The sequence below is a fragment of the Sorex fumeus genome, unplaced genomic scaffold, assembly GCF_029834395.1.
Source record: "Sorex fumeus unplaced genomic scaffold, SorFum_2.1 ptg000006l, whole genome shotgun sequence".
NCBI lineage: Eukaryota > Metazoa > Chordata > Mammalia > Eulipotyphla > Soricidae > Sorex > Sorex fumeus.
The window spans coordinates 13,144,203-13,161,202 of record NW_026606063.1 but is presented as its reverse complement, the minus strand read 5'-3'; the positions used below and the strand labels follow the sequence as shown (position 1 = coordinate 13,161,202).

Below are 17,000 nucleotides of genomic sequence, written 5' to 3'. Positions count from 1 at the left end.
TATCTAAAACTGTACAAGTAACCAGGGAAGGGGCCAGAGTAATAGTACAGTGGGTAGGGCCTTTGCCTTGCACTTGGCCAACCTGGGGTCAATCCCGGGTATCCCATATGGTACCTCAAATATTCAGGAGTAATTCCGGAATGCAAAGCCAGGAATAGTCCCTGAGCATATCCAGGTGTGACCCAAAAAGCAAAAGAAAAAAAAAGTAGCCGGGGGAATATGGCTTGGTGGTAGAGTGCTTCGTTTGATTGCCTTGGAAGTCGCAACAGGAGAACTGCACAAGTTGCAAAAGGAGAAATAAATTAATTACAGAATAACAGACCAGTGAGATCAGTATTCAAAATGAAGATAATGAAGGTATCTGCAAAATGTGATTGTTTTTGCTAGGGAATATGGGGCTAAGAAACATTTTAAAGAAGTGTAATGCTATACTTTTGTTTATTTTTGAACCCCAGTCAGAGATGTTCAGAGACTATTCCTGGCTCTGCACTCAGAGATCACACCTGGATGTGCTTGGGGGACCATATGGGGTGCCTAGGTTGACTGCATGCAAGGCAACTACCCTAACTGCTGTATTACTACTGCTCAGGACCCTAAATTTTTATTTACTTAATTTGGGTTTGGGGCTGTATTAGGAGTGCTCAGGGCAATTTCCAGTTTGCCGCAGGGCAATAATGCTCAGAGATCCATGTGATGCCAGGTTTTGAACCAGGGGTCTCCAAATACAAAGCATGTACATTAGATCTTTGAACTATGTCCCCTGTCCATAAACTGAATTTTATGTCATAAGATTTGAAATTCTAACCAGAATTATAATATTGGACAACCTAATTGATACCTCTGATGTCAACCTAATTGACAGTTCTCAGACAATAAAGTGAGGATTAGAAAAAGATGTGAAAATATAATAAAAGTATCACAGATAATATACAGAATGAAAAACAAAAGATGGAAGTCAAAACTTTTAAATAAATGTCTAATGAGATTAAACAAAAGATGTTATACAAACTAGAGAAAAACACAGTGTGTCTCACTAAAAGAGGGGAAGTGGAACTAAAATCCTAAAGGGGGTGGCAGTGAGGTCCTGGGGAGGTGATACAGGAAGAAAAATGCTGGCCCGACTTGCATGCAGCTCACCCCAGTATGATTCCCTGGCACCATTTCTGTTCTTCCAGCATCTCTAGGAATCACTCGTGAGCACAAAGCCAGGAATAGCCCTGTACATTGCAGGGTGTGCCCCCCTCAAAAAAATCCTAAATGGAAAGAATGCTTAACAGTGGCAGGAGAAATGAGAGTCACTGTAACTTATGATAGCATGATTTCTATGAAATGATGACTGGAAGTCATGACTGAAAGAACCAAGCAAGTGGTAACAAAGTGCAGGTCACTACTGCAGCTGGGCTTTCATTCAAAATTAAAAAATTATGGGGCTGGAGCAATAGCACAGCGGGTAGGGCGTTTGCCTTGCACGCGGCCAACCCGGGTTCAATTCCCAGCATCCCATATGGTCCCCTGAGCACTGCCAGGGGTGATTCCTGAGTGCAAAGCCAGGAGTAACCCCTGTGCATTGCCAGGTATGACCCAAAAAGCAAAAAAATAAAATAAAATAAAAAATTGTAAGGCCAGAACATTAATAGTAAGTAGGGCACTTGCCTTCCACATGGCCAAACCAGGTTCAATCCCAGGCACCAAACAGGGTCCCCATGTGCTGCCAGAAGTAACCCCTATGCAATACCACATATAACCCAAAAACAAAAAATAACGTTTTAATTAAAAATACGAATTACAAAAGTAGCAAGACAATAGTTCTAAGAAGTTACAAATTCAGAGACTTTGTTGGGGACGGAAAGGGCACACTCGGATATGCTCAGGAGTTACTCATGGCAGTGCCCAGAGGGCCATATGGGATTTTAAGGATTGAACTCAGGTCAGCCACAAGCAAAACGAGCACTCTACTTGCTGTATTATCTCTCCAGCCCCAAAGACTGAGTGGGGGCGGAGGGGAGGCCTACACAGTTGTGCTCAGGGCTTACTCCTGGCTCTGTGCTTAGAGATCACTCCTGGAAGGCTCAGGGAATCATTATTGAGTGCGGGACTGAACCCAGGTCAACTAAATGAGATCCTGAGTTCCAAAGGCACTGCATGGCTCACAGAGAACCACAGGGGAGGGTATGGCCCTGGTGACTCCCAACACCAATGGCAAACACCAAACCATCACACCACCAAAGCTGGGCCATGTATCTGTAAGAGCACCCATAGCACCCCACTCCTGCCTCAGCACTACTAGGGAGTCCTTCTTCCCCCTCCCTCCTCAAAAAGTAACTGTCACTGTCACTGCCTCCCATTGTTCATTGATTTTTCTCGAGTAGGCCCAGTAACGTCTCCATCGTGAAACTTGTTACTGTTTTTGGCACATCAAATACGTCACGGGTAGCTTGCCAGGCTTTCCTGGGCGGGCGTGATACTCTCGGTAGCTTGCCAGGCTCTCCAAGAGGGGTGGAGGAATCGAACCCAGGTCAGCCGCGTGCAAGGTGGATGCCCTATTGCTGTGCTATCGCTCCAGCCCCCCAAAAAGTAAAATAATTGATAAGAAAAGGGCCCTCCAAATAACAAGGAAATTGGCATAGAAACATTATCCCTAAGTTCAAATCAGAAAGGATATGGATGCAATCTTTTCTAATTTCCTTTCCTGGAAATAAAAAGCTATCTAATTTCCAGATCGCTCAAAAGGCTCAAGCACAGGTTTTGCATACAGAAGGTACAGGTTTGATCCCTAGCACTGCATGGTCCCCTCAGCAGCAAAAGCAACCTGTAGTACTGAGCCAGGAATTGCCCCTGAGCACTGCCAGGTGTGGCACAACAAACAAAAACAAAGTATTCCTGTTTTTACTAAAAAGCTTTTAGAAGGGCAGTCAATTTCTCCTTTCCTTTGTAAGAAGAATGCACAGAGGCAGCAGTTACCACGACTACAGAAAACAAGACTCACACTGTTGTTTCATTTACTTAGAGCCAACACAATTCCAGAAAGCACTAAAAATTCAGGCACTAAAATGTTCTACATTTTCCTCCAATATCTTAAGAGATCTGATTCTTCTAACTAATCATAAAAATAATATAAAGACAAAATATATGATCTTGAGTAACTTTTTAACACTATTATAATTTAAAATGTAACCAGTCTTCTTCCTAGAAGATAAAGATGAATTTTGTTTTTTGGGCCATACCCAGCAATTCTTGCTAACCCCTAGCTCTACACTCAGGGATAACTACTGGGGGGTTCAGGCGACAATATGAGGTGCTGGGGATCGAATCTGGGTTAGACCAATCAAAGCACCCACTGTATTCTCTCCAGCTCCTCTAGATGATTTTTTTCCATCCAAAAATATTAACATTAACATTAAAAATGAAAAAGAGACAATGTAATACCAAAAAATACCACAGAACTAAAAGCTGAACAAAACAAATAGTATACCACAGCAATAACAATGTAACTCAAAACTATCTCAGCAAATTATTAGAAAAATCAGTGAGATAATAGCACTGTAGCATTGTTCTCCCATTGTTCATCAATTTGATCGAACAGGCACCAGTAACATCTCCATTGTGAGACTTGTTGTTACTGTTTTTGGCATATCAAATACGCCACGGGTAGCTTGCCAGGCTCTGCCATGCAGGCGGGATACTCCTGGTAGCTTGCCAGCCTCTCTGAGAGAGGTGAAGGAATCGAACCCAGGTCGGCCGCGTGCAAGGCAAACACCTTACCCGCTATGCTATTGTTCCGGCCCCAATAAGGTAGTACAAACAATAAATATCATACGCCTACCCCAAAAATGGATACAGTTCAAATAAGGATACTTGCTTGGGTTTGTACAATTAATGAAACCTCATAACCTGTGTTTGCTTTGGCTCCATATCCACAACGGTGCTAGGGGACGCTGGTGCTCAAGAGGACCATATTCAGTGCCAGGGATCAAACCAGGATCAGCCCCAAACCAAGGCTTTAACTCCATACTATAATGGAACCCCCATAACCTCATAACCTTATCTTCCGAGATCCATTCATTCTACAACCAAATTTACTAAGCACCTATAATTACACTAGACACACTTACTTGATGATAAAGTCTCTGCCCTTGACAGAAGCATTAACTACTTAAGACAGACAGGAAAAGGCAGCTAACAATCCTGAGTGTATTAGGACTTTACCAATGATTAGCCCCAGGAGAAGGGAGTAGAGAAACTAAGTGAGCAGAGGAAAGTCCTTATTGTTTCTGTGTACTTTCACATAGTCTAAAATTTTTATTTAGTAATTTTCCCCTTTCTTTTTCTGTTCGGTTTTTGGGTCACAACTAGTAGTGTTTACAGATCATGTGGAGAGGCTTCCCACATGTGATCAAGGGCCAGAGATGAGCATAGTGGGTAAGCTACTTGACTTGTATATGACTGAACCAGGTTCGATCCCTAGCATTCCAGGTGTAACCCCTGAGCACAAAATCAGAAGTAAGCCCTGAGCACTAGCAGGTGCGGCCCAGAAACATTCCAAAAAGAATTCAAAGCATGGGATCAGTCTTATGTGACTGCTGCAAGCAGACGGATAGGGGGTACTGGTAAAGCTTTTGTTTTGGGGCCACGTTCAGCAATGCTCAGGAATAACTTCTGGCTCTATACTCAGGAATTACTCCTGGCAGAGCTTTTGAGAAATAATAAACTAAGAAGAAATTGCCAAGTCCTGAAGTAGTCCAAAGGCACGAGGAACACATTCTTTTGAGACTGAGCTCTTAGGAGCTGGAAAAACTGAGATACCACCATAAACTGAGATAAACTGAGGCATCATTCACAAAAGATCGACCCCGCCCCCATTCAGAAAAGGAGAAACAGGGAATAGCGCCCTTGGGCACTTGCCTAGCAAGAGGCCAACCCAGGTTGGGTCCCCAGCATAAGGTCCTCTGAGCACAGACTCAAAGTGCTGAAACTATATGAAAGGATAACCATTTCCCAAAAACCATGCTCTGCTATTTTCCTCTCTAGATAAGCCCAAATTCTCTTACCTACCTCTCTCTCCCTCTCCCCCACTTGGACATTTGGAGGGGGAGGGAGTCACACCCATCAGTACTCAGGCTTACTCCACACTCTGCACAGAAACAGGGTTGGCAACAAGCAAGACAAGTACCTTAACCACTGTTTAATCTGTCCAATCCCTGTAAGGCGATGTTTCTAAAACATCTAGGCTCAATTACGCTGACTTTCCTTTTCCTACAAAGAGCAATTCCTTGCTCCAGCGTGAGTTCATGGTTCGCCAAGATCTGGGGTAGTAGGGGTCAGTTCCCATGCCATGCAGAACAAGTGGAATTCAGACACAGCTAGTGGAACACTAATGTGTCACTAATGTGCAGCGTGAATGCTTACAGCCCACTTAACCAGTCCTAATCCACACCAGGCATGTACTTCCTCAGGAGTGACTGAGATGGGTCAAGCAGAGAGTGGAAGCACTCTCCCTCCCATGCTCCCCACTTCGCTAAAGTCACCCACAACACAATCAGTCCATTGTGTTAAGTCTCTGGCCCTATTTCATAATTTTTAAATTAAAAGAACTATTTCCAAAGAGCTGAAGTCAAAAGTCTTGGGTACCCCTTCATCTTAATGCCTAGTCAACAAGTTACTTGATTAAAAAAACTAAAACCGACACTTCCGTTTTTCAATTAACTGCAGTTTCTAAATAACTGTATGTTCTTGGGCAAATATAGCTTTCCTACAAATTTTTCTGGAAACTTAACAGTAAAAACTAAAAAAAAATATTAATTTTGAGGAGGGGAGGGTTGGGAGGTGCTGAGGACCTATTCCTAGTTCTGTGCTCAGAGATCACGACTGGAAGGCTTGAACGACCAGATGGAATGCTGGGGATCAAACCTGGGTCAGCCATATTCAAGGTAAACATACTATTGCTCTAGCCAAAAAGGTAAAAAATTTTTAAAAAACTAAATTTTTTCTTTAAAACTTGCAGGGCCCAGACAGAGGAGAGGGGTTACAATGCTTGTCTTGCATACAGCCAAATTCAGCTTACCCACTACTGCAGGATCCCCCAACATATCCAGGGGAAACCCTTGAGTAGAGCGAGGAGTATCCCACAAGCACTACCTGGTGTAACCATTCCCAAAAATAATAATTTAAAGATTTTAATGTAGAAGTCACCTACCAGTTCATGAATTTGTGCTGTATGTTTATCTCTTTAGTACACATCTTTTTTTTAAAGTTTTTATTTATTTATTTATTTATTTGCTTTTTTGGGTCACACCCGGCGATGCACAGGGGTTACTCCTGGCTCTGCACTCAGGAGTTACTCCTGGCGGTGCTCAGGGGACCATATGGGAACCAAACCCGGGTCGACCGTGTGCAAGGTAAACGCCCCACCCGCTGTGCTATCTCTCCAGCCCCTAGTACACATCTTTTAATAAAAACTTCTACTGAAGACAGGTAGGGAGCTTGCCTTGCATCAGCCTGACCCAAGTTCAATCCCTGTCCCCCATATGGTCCCCTGAGCCCACCAGGAGTGATCCTTGAGCACAGAGCCAGGAATAAGCCCTGAGCACTGCCAGGTGTGCCCCACTACCCACACAAAAAAAAAAAGACTAAGAAGTAAAAACATTGCAAAAATTATCTCTATAAAATATGCCTATACTCACTTCCTAAATTCAGGAAGCAAGCAATTAATCAAAAATCACTGTCCTATATTTCATATCCCTAAGGGCTTCTCATCCCACTTTCACAACCCAGTCAATCCTAGAGTCTGGTAAAAATTCCACAGTTCTGATAAAAATCTATCAATATACAATGTGTTCCTGCCAGAAAATACTTCCTCACTTTTTCAGATACTAATAGAAACTACTTCATTTTCATTTCAAAGAGAAGTGATAAATATATATGAAAATAGAAGTAGATTTACCCCTAGTACTTATTACTTATTTGGTCCTCTATACAAGCAAGTTCTCTTCTGCAACTGTTTCGTTAGCTGTAAATGTAAATCGGCCCCTTATTACAGGATTATTGCAGAAGTTAAATGAGATAGCATTAAACTCCAGTGTGTGATGTTCACTAAACTTTTGTTGATTCCTCTTCTTCTGTTTTTGGAAAAGGGGTGGGAGGGCACACACAAAGACACTCAGGGTTGACTCCAGGCCCTGCACTCTTGGCTCACTCCTATCAGGCTCCACCATATGAGGTCTCAGGGATTGAACTCAGGTTAGTCCTATGCAAGGCAAGCACCCTATCCCATTCTGCTATAACTCCAGACCCTACTCTTTTTCTTTTTAAGTTATCACACAAAACACACCTAAGAGTAATAAGCATTATCCAAATAAGCATTATCCAAAATAAAGACTGCTAATCTGTAGCACTGTAGCACTGTAGTCCCATTGTTCATCGATTTGCTCGAGCCGGTACCAGTAACATCTCCATTGTGAGACTTGTTACTGTTTCTGGCACATGAATATGCCACAGGGAGCTTGCCAGGCTCTGCCATGTGGGTGGGATACTCTTGGTAGCTTGTCGGGCTCTTCAAGAGGGACGGAGGAATTAAACTCAGATCGGCTGCATTCTAGGCAAACGCCCTACCCACTGTGCTATCGCTCCTGCCCATAAAGACTGCTAATATAAAAATTAATTGAATTGAGGTATATTTTCATTTATTCAAAGAATACTTATTGAGCACTGTGCCTGACAGAAACATTGTTGCAGAAACTCAGATCACAGCTGTGATCTCTTTTGAAGAGACAAGGGCTGGGCTACTCTAGCTCTACAATGGGAAAGGGACCGTGTGGTGCTGGGGATCCTACCAGGTTGACCACACGAAAGGTAAGCACCTGAACCTCTGTACTATTATCTCCCCAGCTAGACAATCTTTCTAAAGAACGTCAAAGACGTCCCCCATTAACAGTCAATGAATAAAGGATTGGAATTCTTCTTTCACTAATTTTCACTAAGAATCTATATCATTCGTTGACCTTTACCTCCAACTGATTCATTTTCATAATAACTTCTCATATATAGGGGCCAGAGAGACAGTACTGAGGGTAGGGTGTTTGCCTTGCATGCAGGCAACCTGGGTTCAATCCCAGCTACCCATATGACTCCCAGAGCCCACCAGGAGTGATCCCTCAACAGAGCCAAGGAGAAAGCCCTGAGCACCCCAGGGTATGGCCCCAAAACCAAGTTAGTAATAATAATAATAATAGCACTGTAGCACTGTCCTCCTATTGTTCATCAATTTGCTCAAAAGAGCACAAGTAATGTCTCCATTGTGAGACTGTTTTTGGCATATCGAATACGCCACAGGGAGCTTGCCAGGCTCTGCCATGCGGGCGAGATACTCTCGGTAGCTTGCCGGGCTCTCTGAGTGGGATGGAGGAATCAACCCAGGTCGACCATGTCTAAGGAAAACACCTTACCCACTATGCTATCGCTCCAGCCCAGTAATAATAATAATAATAATTGTTTATCGATTTGCTCGAGCAAGCCCAGTAACGTCTCCACTGTGACAATTGTTACTGTGTTTGGCACATTGAATATGTCATGGGTAGCTTGCCAGGTTTTGCCATGAGGGCGAGATACTCTCGGTAGTTTGCCAGGCTCTCCGACAGAGAGAGAGAGAGAGAGAGAGAGAGAGAGAGAGAGAGAGAGAGAGAGGCGGAGGAATCGAACTCGGGTCGGCCATGTTGACTGCGTGCAAGGCAAACGCCCTACCGCTGTGCTATCGCTCCAGCCTAATAACAATAATAATAATAATAATTTCTCATATACATTCTGTGCATACTTGCAGTCCTGGAGGTAATAACTTCTAAATCCTCTATTCTTAAATCCAATCATAATGACTGTCATAAAAAAGAATGGGTCCTTAATATGCCATTTATTCATTTAATAGCTATTTACTAAGCATTTAGTTTAAGAGGGTGCATGAGACACAGGTACACAACAATTATGGGGAAAGTAAGATGCCTACTCTTATGGAAAATAGAGCCTACTATAATAAAAAGCTGTAAGACAGGGTTTTCCCAAAGGTGTATATCCTACCCGCCATAAAACTACAACCTAAAAAATGGGGTAGGTGGGGGAAGCTATCACTACAATACTTAGATCAAACACATCTGAAGTTTAGAATGTGATAAAAGCATACACTCAGAATCTAAACGCTAACACATGCAGGCCGGAGAGATAGTACAGCAGGTAAGGCACTTCCCTTGTAGGCAGCAAATCCGGGTTTGATCCCTAGCACCCCATAAGGTCCTCCTGAGTACAGACAGAAGCAAGCCCTGAGCACCACTGAGTATGGCCCCAAAATTAAAAATAAATAAATCCCCTTAATTTGTCCATAGCTTTTGTTTTGTAATACCAGGAACAGAACCCAGGTCTTAAGCATGTTAAACTGGCACTCACTGAGCCACATTCCCTGCCTCCTCCACAGGACTTTTTTGTTTCGGTGGTAGGAGGAGACAAGTCCCACCTGGCAGTGGTGGGGATTAAATCCGGGCCTCCCGAAAGCAAAGCATGCACTGCAGCCCACTGCGCTATTTCCCCAGCTCCAGAACATTTCATTCAAAAATTTCAAATGTTTGGAGAGACAGACAAAACAGGGAGTACAGGATTTGCCTTGCTCACACGATGGACTGTGGTTTGATCCCTGACACAGAGTCAGGAGGAATCAGCTCTAAGAGTAGGTAGGTGTAAGGTGGAGTTTATGCCCAATTCAATCAGCTAATCAGTGGCTGAATAAACAGCAGTACTCCTACAAAAAAAGAGTAGGTAGGTGTGGTCAAAATACCAAAAAAAATTTTTTTTTCACTCATTAACTATTTTCACAAAATTTTCACAAAAATCCTCTCCCAATAGGGGCCAGAGCAACAGCACAGTAAGTAAGGCACCCCATACTAGGAATGCTCCCCTAAGTTCAGAGCCAGGAGTAAGCCCTGAGCACTGATGGATGTAGCCCAAAAACAAAAACTCCCAATAGGGAAGTATAACAAATATAAAATATTCCTATAAATTAAAAAGCTAGCTCAGTAATATAAATAAAATGTCATTTTTGTGATCAAAAAGAAATGCCAAAATAAAATTCAAAGTCACATGGCACTTTTCTAAGGAGAATCCTTGACAAGACAAGATCATTCTTCATCCAAGTACAGACCACGATTGGACTCCTCAGTTCTCATAACAAATGGTAATCCTACCAACCTGTCTTTCTGGTTTTCAGAGGTTACAGGCTGCGCTCTACTTAGGTATATGAGTATATAAAGACATGCAATCAAGGACTGATCAAAGAATGGCTGAATTTGCCAGTATGAGAAAACAGCTGAATGTGCTGCAGTGTATGGGGCCCTGGGTTCAGTTCCTGGCACTGCAAGGTCCCGAACACCAGCAGGAGAGATCCCAGGACACAGATCCAGAAGCAATCACAGAGCACTGCTGGGTGTGACCCAAAACCCAAAAAGGGGGGAAAAAAAAAAGGCTACTAGCCAAGGAAATAAATAGACCTAAGAAATGAATACACATACACTTCGACAGGTATTACAAGTTTCATCCACAACCTAAAATGCTCCACCTCTCATATATTCGGACTACATACGGGCAGTGAGTGAGTGTTTTAAGGTGAATGTTTTAGAGGCAGGAGCAACAGAACAGTGGGTAAAGCATTTACCTTGTACGTGACTGACCCAAATTTGATCTGTGGCACCCTATATTGTCCCCAGAGCCCTGCAGAAGTGATCCCTGAATGTAGGGCCAAGAGTAAGCAAGCCCTAAACATACCCGTGTGGCAAAACAAAACAAAAAAAAGTGGATTTTTTAAAGCTGATTTTTTTGGGGGGTGTGGGGAGCTACCAGAGATAATCCTATGAACTTCACAGCTCTTTTGGTTCAAAACTGTCACAAGGGACTATTTACCACCGCTGCTCAATACTAAATATGGTGCCTCATGTAAATATAATACCCAAGTAACTTGTATATTTTTCTGCTCATTTGAAAGTTATATATACTATTATTATATTAATATATAATATTAATGTTATCTATATTATATTCTCAGACTTTCCTGTTTGACCCTCAACTCTATATGTGCTGTGTTGGCAAATGCAAGAGTGGTATTATAAAAATACAGAATACTAAATGAAGATGTTAACCAGAAATTTTTTAATAAATTTACCTACAAAATTACTCCAGTAATTTTACTTTGATCCTCACAATAGGGATGTAAACGCATCAGAAAAAAGCTAGTGACAAAGCCAAAACTACTAACAAACATGCCTTGAGTAGGAAAAGAGCTTAAATATTCTTTCTGAAGAAAATTCTTTGCCAATACAGAGAAGACTTTATTAGTTTGTTTGCTGAGGGTGCTCTTAGGTGGAGCAAACAAATGTTAATTGCTCAAGGTCAGAGTAACTGACCTAAAAAAAGACCTTGCTTCACACAGGCTAAACAAACCAAAAAAGCCAACTACTCAGAAGTAATTACAACTATCTGCATAGCACAAGTCAAGCTGACATTAAAGAGTGGGCATGCGAAAACCACAGCAATAACCTATAAGATGCATCGTGTTTATTTCCCCATCCTACACGTACTTGAAAGACAAAACTATAAACACAGCTTGTGGTGCTATAGCTTTTTAGAACGAATAAAATGCATCTAGGAGAAATAATTTTGTCAGGGAAGGGGGAAATAATCAGCACCAAATGTGAAATGATGAACATAATATAAAATTATATATCTTAGAAGGAAAATGCATTTCTTCCTAACAAAAAAAAATAAGAGCCTCCTAATGAAACACACCACAAGCAGCCCCATTTTTCATCAAGTGAAACTTTACAGACAACAGCAAATGTCTAGGATTCCATTGAGAGAGGATGCCTTTAAGTACACCAGAAAGGGTAAACCAGGAAGTGATATAAATTCTTGCAATATAAAACTGGTGAGGAAATGCTTAACAAGATTCAAATCAATCACTTGAGAAATATTGAGCAAAGAAATATACAACCTGCTTCACAGATATATAATGTAAAAACTTAGCAAGCTCAGAATTATAATTTATCCTCTTCTAAAGGACCAATCTCCATAATGTAGAGTAATGTGTTATTTTTCTATGAATACAATTAGATCATTCCATCATTCACTAGAAGCAAATTTTAAAACTGAGTGTTTCAAAGTAACTTCATTACTCTAGAAACATTTTAAAAGAGTCCCTGAAACAAAGTTTCATTAGCATCATTCCACAAACACTACCATCTTTCATTCTTAGCCATTTAAAAGCTACCAAATGTTCATTTCTACATTAGATTATTGATTCCTTGCCTTTTAACATCTCCATAACAGCTGCTTGACAAATTACCTCACCTTATTCCTCAGGGGGTAAGGATAGCATACTATCCATGAATTCAAACATGGGACCACAAACTGATCAGTGACAGATGAGCTAATTGCTTGGGATGAATTAGACACTGCTCTAATAGACCGGGCATTCATAGCAGTATACAATTAAATGCTTACATTCTAAATATTTTATGCATATTCAAGAGTAGAGAACAGCCCTTTCTTAAATTATATTTTACTTGAAAACATATCAGTTTGAGAAAGTCAATGAGCCTGTATGAGTTTGGAAATAACCCAAGTTTTCAGAATATGTATTCTGAAGTTTGAGCAACTTTCAGATTCAGCTTTCCTGTCTCAACCAAAGTCCTTTTTTTAAATCCCCAAGTTGTCTACAAGTAAGATGACTTTAAAGTACTTCCCAAATTCTTAACAAAGTCAAAGCCAAATATTTTTTCAAAGATCCAATACTGTATTTCAGAGTACTCGAATTCAAAAAAAAAAAACCATTTGTCTCGATTCTTTCTGATTCGTGTTAGAACACTGAGATGCAGAAAAAACTCACGCATGAACCACAATCTCACCGCCCTGCACAAAACATAAAACAGCACTTTTTCCTCCGGCACGAATGCTCTGGGGTTCAAAGGAGCATTTCAAGTATCCAGAACAGAAACTTCGAGCCACATCACTCGCGGACAAGCCCACCTCGATGTTAAGTCAGAAGCAATACTTTCCGGAGTTCAGAGCCCATCTGATAACCTATATCAATCTCTTTGAAGTGACTTTTAAAAAAAAAAAATCTTCGGCTAGTTTAGACTTTTCCTTCCCTTGAAGTGACATTTCACTCGCTTTTTAAAAACCAAAAACAAAAAAAAAAAAAGAGGAAGAAAACCCACCACCGAGCAACCCCCTTCCTCAAGTCCCCATTCCCCCAAACTCGTGCGACAACGGCTGTGAATTCCCCCTCCGGGAACGCGGGCGCCGGGCGGGAGTCGCGGGGGGCAAGAGGACGAGGAGCCCCCCCCAAAAAAAACCTTCGGCCTGGGGTCCCCGCGTCCCGGCGCGCGGGGCTCGGGAGGGGGGAGGGGGGGCCGGCCAAAAGTTGCGGCGGGCGCCACTTACAAACTTTTCAGCATCCCCTGGCCAGGCTGCCAACCGGAGCTTCGGCGTGCGCCTCCTCGCCAACTCGATCCACCCACACTACACACTCATACACACACACGCACACGCACGGACACGCGCGGGCGGGCGCGCGCGCGTGCACACTCACACCCGCATCCTCCCCAGCACGGTCCGCGAGCCACACCGGGAGTGATCAGGCCGGGCGCCAGCTGACACACTTCCCGAAGGCGCCTCCGACAGCGCCGCAAACTTTCGCTTCCCCGCCGCAGCCCCCACGGCCCGGCCGGGCCCCGCCGCGCCCCCCGCCGCGCCGGGGCCGGGACACGCGCGACCGGCCGCGCCAACGTCCCCGAAAGGGCGCGCCCCCCCCGCCCCTCCGCGCCCCTCGGGGCCCCCTCCCCGGGGGGCGCCCGCCGCCGCCGCCGTCGCCGCCGCCCACACAAAAGAGCCGGGCGGCCGGGCTGTCGCGGCCCCGGGTGCGGGCTGCGGGGTGCGGGGTGCGGGGGGCTGGAGCGGGGAGCTCCCCGCCACAACAAAGCCTCGTTTTCCCCGCCCGGCCCCGCGGCGCTCGCTTACCCGGGCCTCGTCGGCCGCGGCGCCCGCCGCCCCGCCGGCCCCGGCCTTGGCGGCGGGGCAGCTGGCGGCGCGCGTCTTGGAGGAGCGGGTCCGAGACGAGATGAAATGGCTGCTGCCGCTGCCGCTGCCGCTCGCCCCGGGCTCGGCTCCGGCTCCGGCCCCAGGCCCGGGCCCGGGCCCCGGCGACTTGGAGCCGAGGAGGCGCAGGGAGCTCTTGCGCGTGTTCACCATGGTCCGCGGCGCGCGCGGGGGAGCCGGGAAGGGGGCACCGGCCCGCCGCTCGCTCGCCCGCCCGCCCGCTCGCCCGCTCGCCCGCCCGCCCGGGGCCCGCCGGAGCCGGGGCGCCGAGGAGCCGAGGAGCCGGGGCGCCGCGAGCCGGGCCGCGAGGAGGGCGGAGGGACGCGGCGGCGGCGGCGAGTCGGCGCGGGAAGGAGAGCCGGAGCTTGCGGGGGCGGGCACGGCCGCGCGCCCGCCGCTCAGACCCTCCGCCGGCTGCGCCCTCCTCAGCGGGAGCCGAGCGGCGCCGCCATTGCTGCCCCTTTCTCTCTCGTTCTCGTTCTCGAGCTCCGTGCGTCAGGGCTCCGGCGCCGCAGGGCCGACGAGCGCGCTTCCGGCCGCGGCCGCCGCGGGGCGCTGCGAGGCCGCCAGCCCTGCCCAGACCGCGGCGCCCCTCTCTCCCACTCGCTCTCTCCTGCTCTGGCTCGCTCGCTCGCGCTCTCTCGCTCGCTCCCTCCCTTCCCTCCGCCCCTCCGCTAGGGCCCGCCCAGCAGCGCGGCGTCGGCCGCGGGCGGCCTCGGGAGGGACGCTCTGGGCTGGGACGGCTCTATGGTTCCCCCAGGTCCCACCGGCCGTCTCGGAGCCGGGTGGGGAGGGAGGGAATGGGGAGAAGCCGAGCCGGCGCACTGGAGCCGGGCCTGGAGCCTTCCCACCCTGCGAAGACGGAGCCCCCTTTTATTTTTTCTTCCCCCCCACCCCCACCCCTTACTCCTGATGTCCTGCAGAGGGCGAGGAACGACCCCCCCCTCCACCCAAAGGCGAGGAATGGGGGTGGGGGTGGGATGGAGGTGAAGGGCGGGGGGGGTGGGGGGGGTGATGACCACGGCGCGGTGACCTAGTTGCAAGCCCCAAAGGCAAGACAGTGAACTTGAGTCGCACGTTTCGTGGCTGTGAAAAGGAGAATGACAACTGTGATCAAACAGATCTGTGCGGTATCTGGCACGCGCCGAGCTTGGGGCGGGGGGTGGGGTGGGGGGGTAGACAAATTAATAAACGCAGCAGCCTGCGTCTCTAAACAAAGCCAGGCAGGGTCGTCGGCGCTATAACCTTAGCCAGATCGAAGCCGCAGCCACAAAGAAGGAAATCTTCCCAGCCAGAGGCTCGTCTATCACGGCCGCCCCCGTGCAGAATGCAAAATGAGGACCAATACCCTCCCCCCCCCAAAAAAAAAGAGATAAATGTGTGATCTCACTAGAAAGGAAAATTATTAAGGCACACACGATTTTTATGTTAAAAATCAAGTCCGCTCTAAACTAGGAATTATGATCATTTCAAAAAATCCTCGGTACGTTAGTGATAGTAAGCCCAGCATTTCCTGGGCAGAAGTTCTTCCCTATTTAGTACCCCGAGAAAAACTGAAGACTCAAATTCAGCCCTGTAAAAATCAACCGGGCTCAACCAAAATTAGAGCTTGCTAGCCCTCCAGGTTCCCGATCGGTCAACAAAGCCGCATACAGCACTAAAAATGGAGAAATGGAGATCGTGTTTCCGTTTGGAAAGCCGACAGGTAATCCCCTACCCCACCCCTTATTTTAAATTTTTACTGATTTGCATGCCACACCCTCCGGGCACACCGGGTCGCCTCTTAAAACACTCCTCTTTCGGGTGTGGAAGGGCACACCTGGGTTTTTCCGGGATGCTGAGCTAGGAGTTCATTGACAGAATAGTCACCTCCCCTGCAACAAGGGCTGGGAGAATTGTTACTGTTTTGTTTTTATCATTTTATTACTGGCTTGCAACACTGTATATTTTGTAGGGCTTTGGGCAACTCTTCAAAGGTAGGCTATCATGCAGTAAGCAGCAGGCTCCATCTTGTACACAGAACTACTTTTCAAAACCTTTCCCCTGGCCTTGGCCTCATCTACTTTATTTTTCAAAGGACCGTTTTGAAACATTGTATGCTTAATGTTAAAAGATCGGTCACAGGGGTGGAGGGAGAGAACATCCACCTCTGGGGGAGTACATCTCTGGAGGCATGTCACTTCAGGCTGTAGGAAGCCAATCTCCACGCCTAACCCCCAAAGCCAGACACAGCCCCTTGACTGGACCCCTCTTCACAACCCACAGTCCCTCAACCCCCTTTTTTCTATATAGTCCCCAAGCCCCAGCCTGAGAGTAAGATGCTTGGGTGGAGAAGGGGTGGGAAGGGGGAGTTAGTCCACCATCTATTCAGATTCTAGCCCATTTTTCTAGCAAAGACACTTGTCTCAGAGGCGTGCAAACCGATTGTTGACAACACCAGAGTAACAACACGGTCACCGGGGTTCACTGGATTCCCTCCCTTTGCTTCACACCTCCCCAAGCCCCTTGTGTAAGAGGCTGATTGTAAGTGAAGCGATACAGATAATCCGGGCATCCCATATGGTCCCCCGAGCACAGCCAGGAGTAATTTGAGTGCAGAGCCAAGAGTCAGTAACCCCTAAGCATCTCCAGGTGTGACCCAAATAGAAGGAAAAAAAGTGTGGCTGAATTTCAGTCACTGTACATAGACACAAGTGAGAAAATAATGAAATAGGAAGCAATTTCTAGTAAAAGTTGATTTCAGGGACTGGAGTGATAGCACAGCCGGTGGGGGGTTTGCCTTGCACGTGGCTGACCTGGGTTCGATTCCCAGCATCCCATATGGTCCCCTGAGCCCCGCCAGGGGTAATTCCTGAGTGCAGAGCCAGGAGTAACCCCTG

General features: G+C 46.3%; 1 protein-coding gene across 3 annotated transcripts in view; it reads right to left on the bottom strand.

Moving 5' to 3' along the window:
* ATAD2B (ATPase family AAA domain containing 2B) overlaps positions 1 to 14,274 on the bottom strand; it is a 144,498-nt gene extending 130,224 nt beyond the window's left edge. For 2 of the 3 annotated variants that reach the window (XM_056123682.1, XM_056123690.1), the window contains exon 1: positions 1,138 to 1,192. In XM_056123682.1, the coding sequence (XP_055979657.1) occupies positions 1,138 to 1,161 (24 nt within the window). In that variant the 5' untranslated portion in view covers positions 1,162 to 1,192. Of the gene's footprint in view, positions 1 to 1,137; positions 1,193 to 14,043 lie in introns of those variants that run through there. The other variant, XM_056123673.1, reaches the window with a different exon arrangement.
* Positions 14,275 to 17,000: the final 2,726 nt, after the last annotated feature.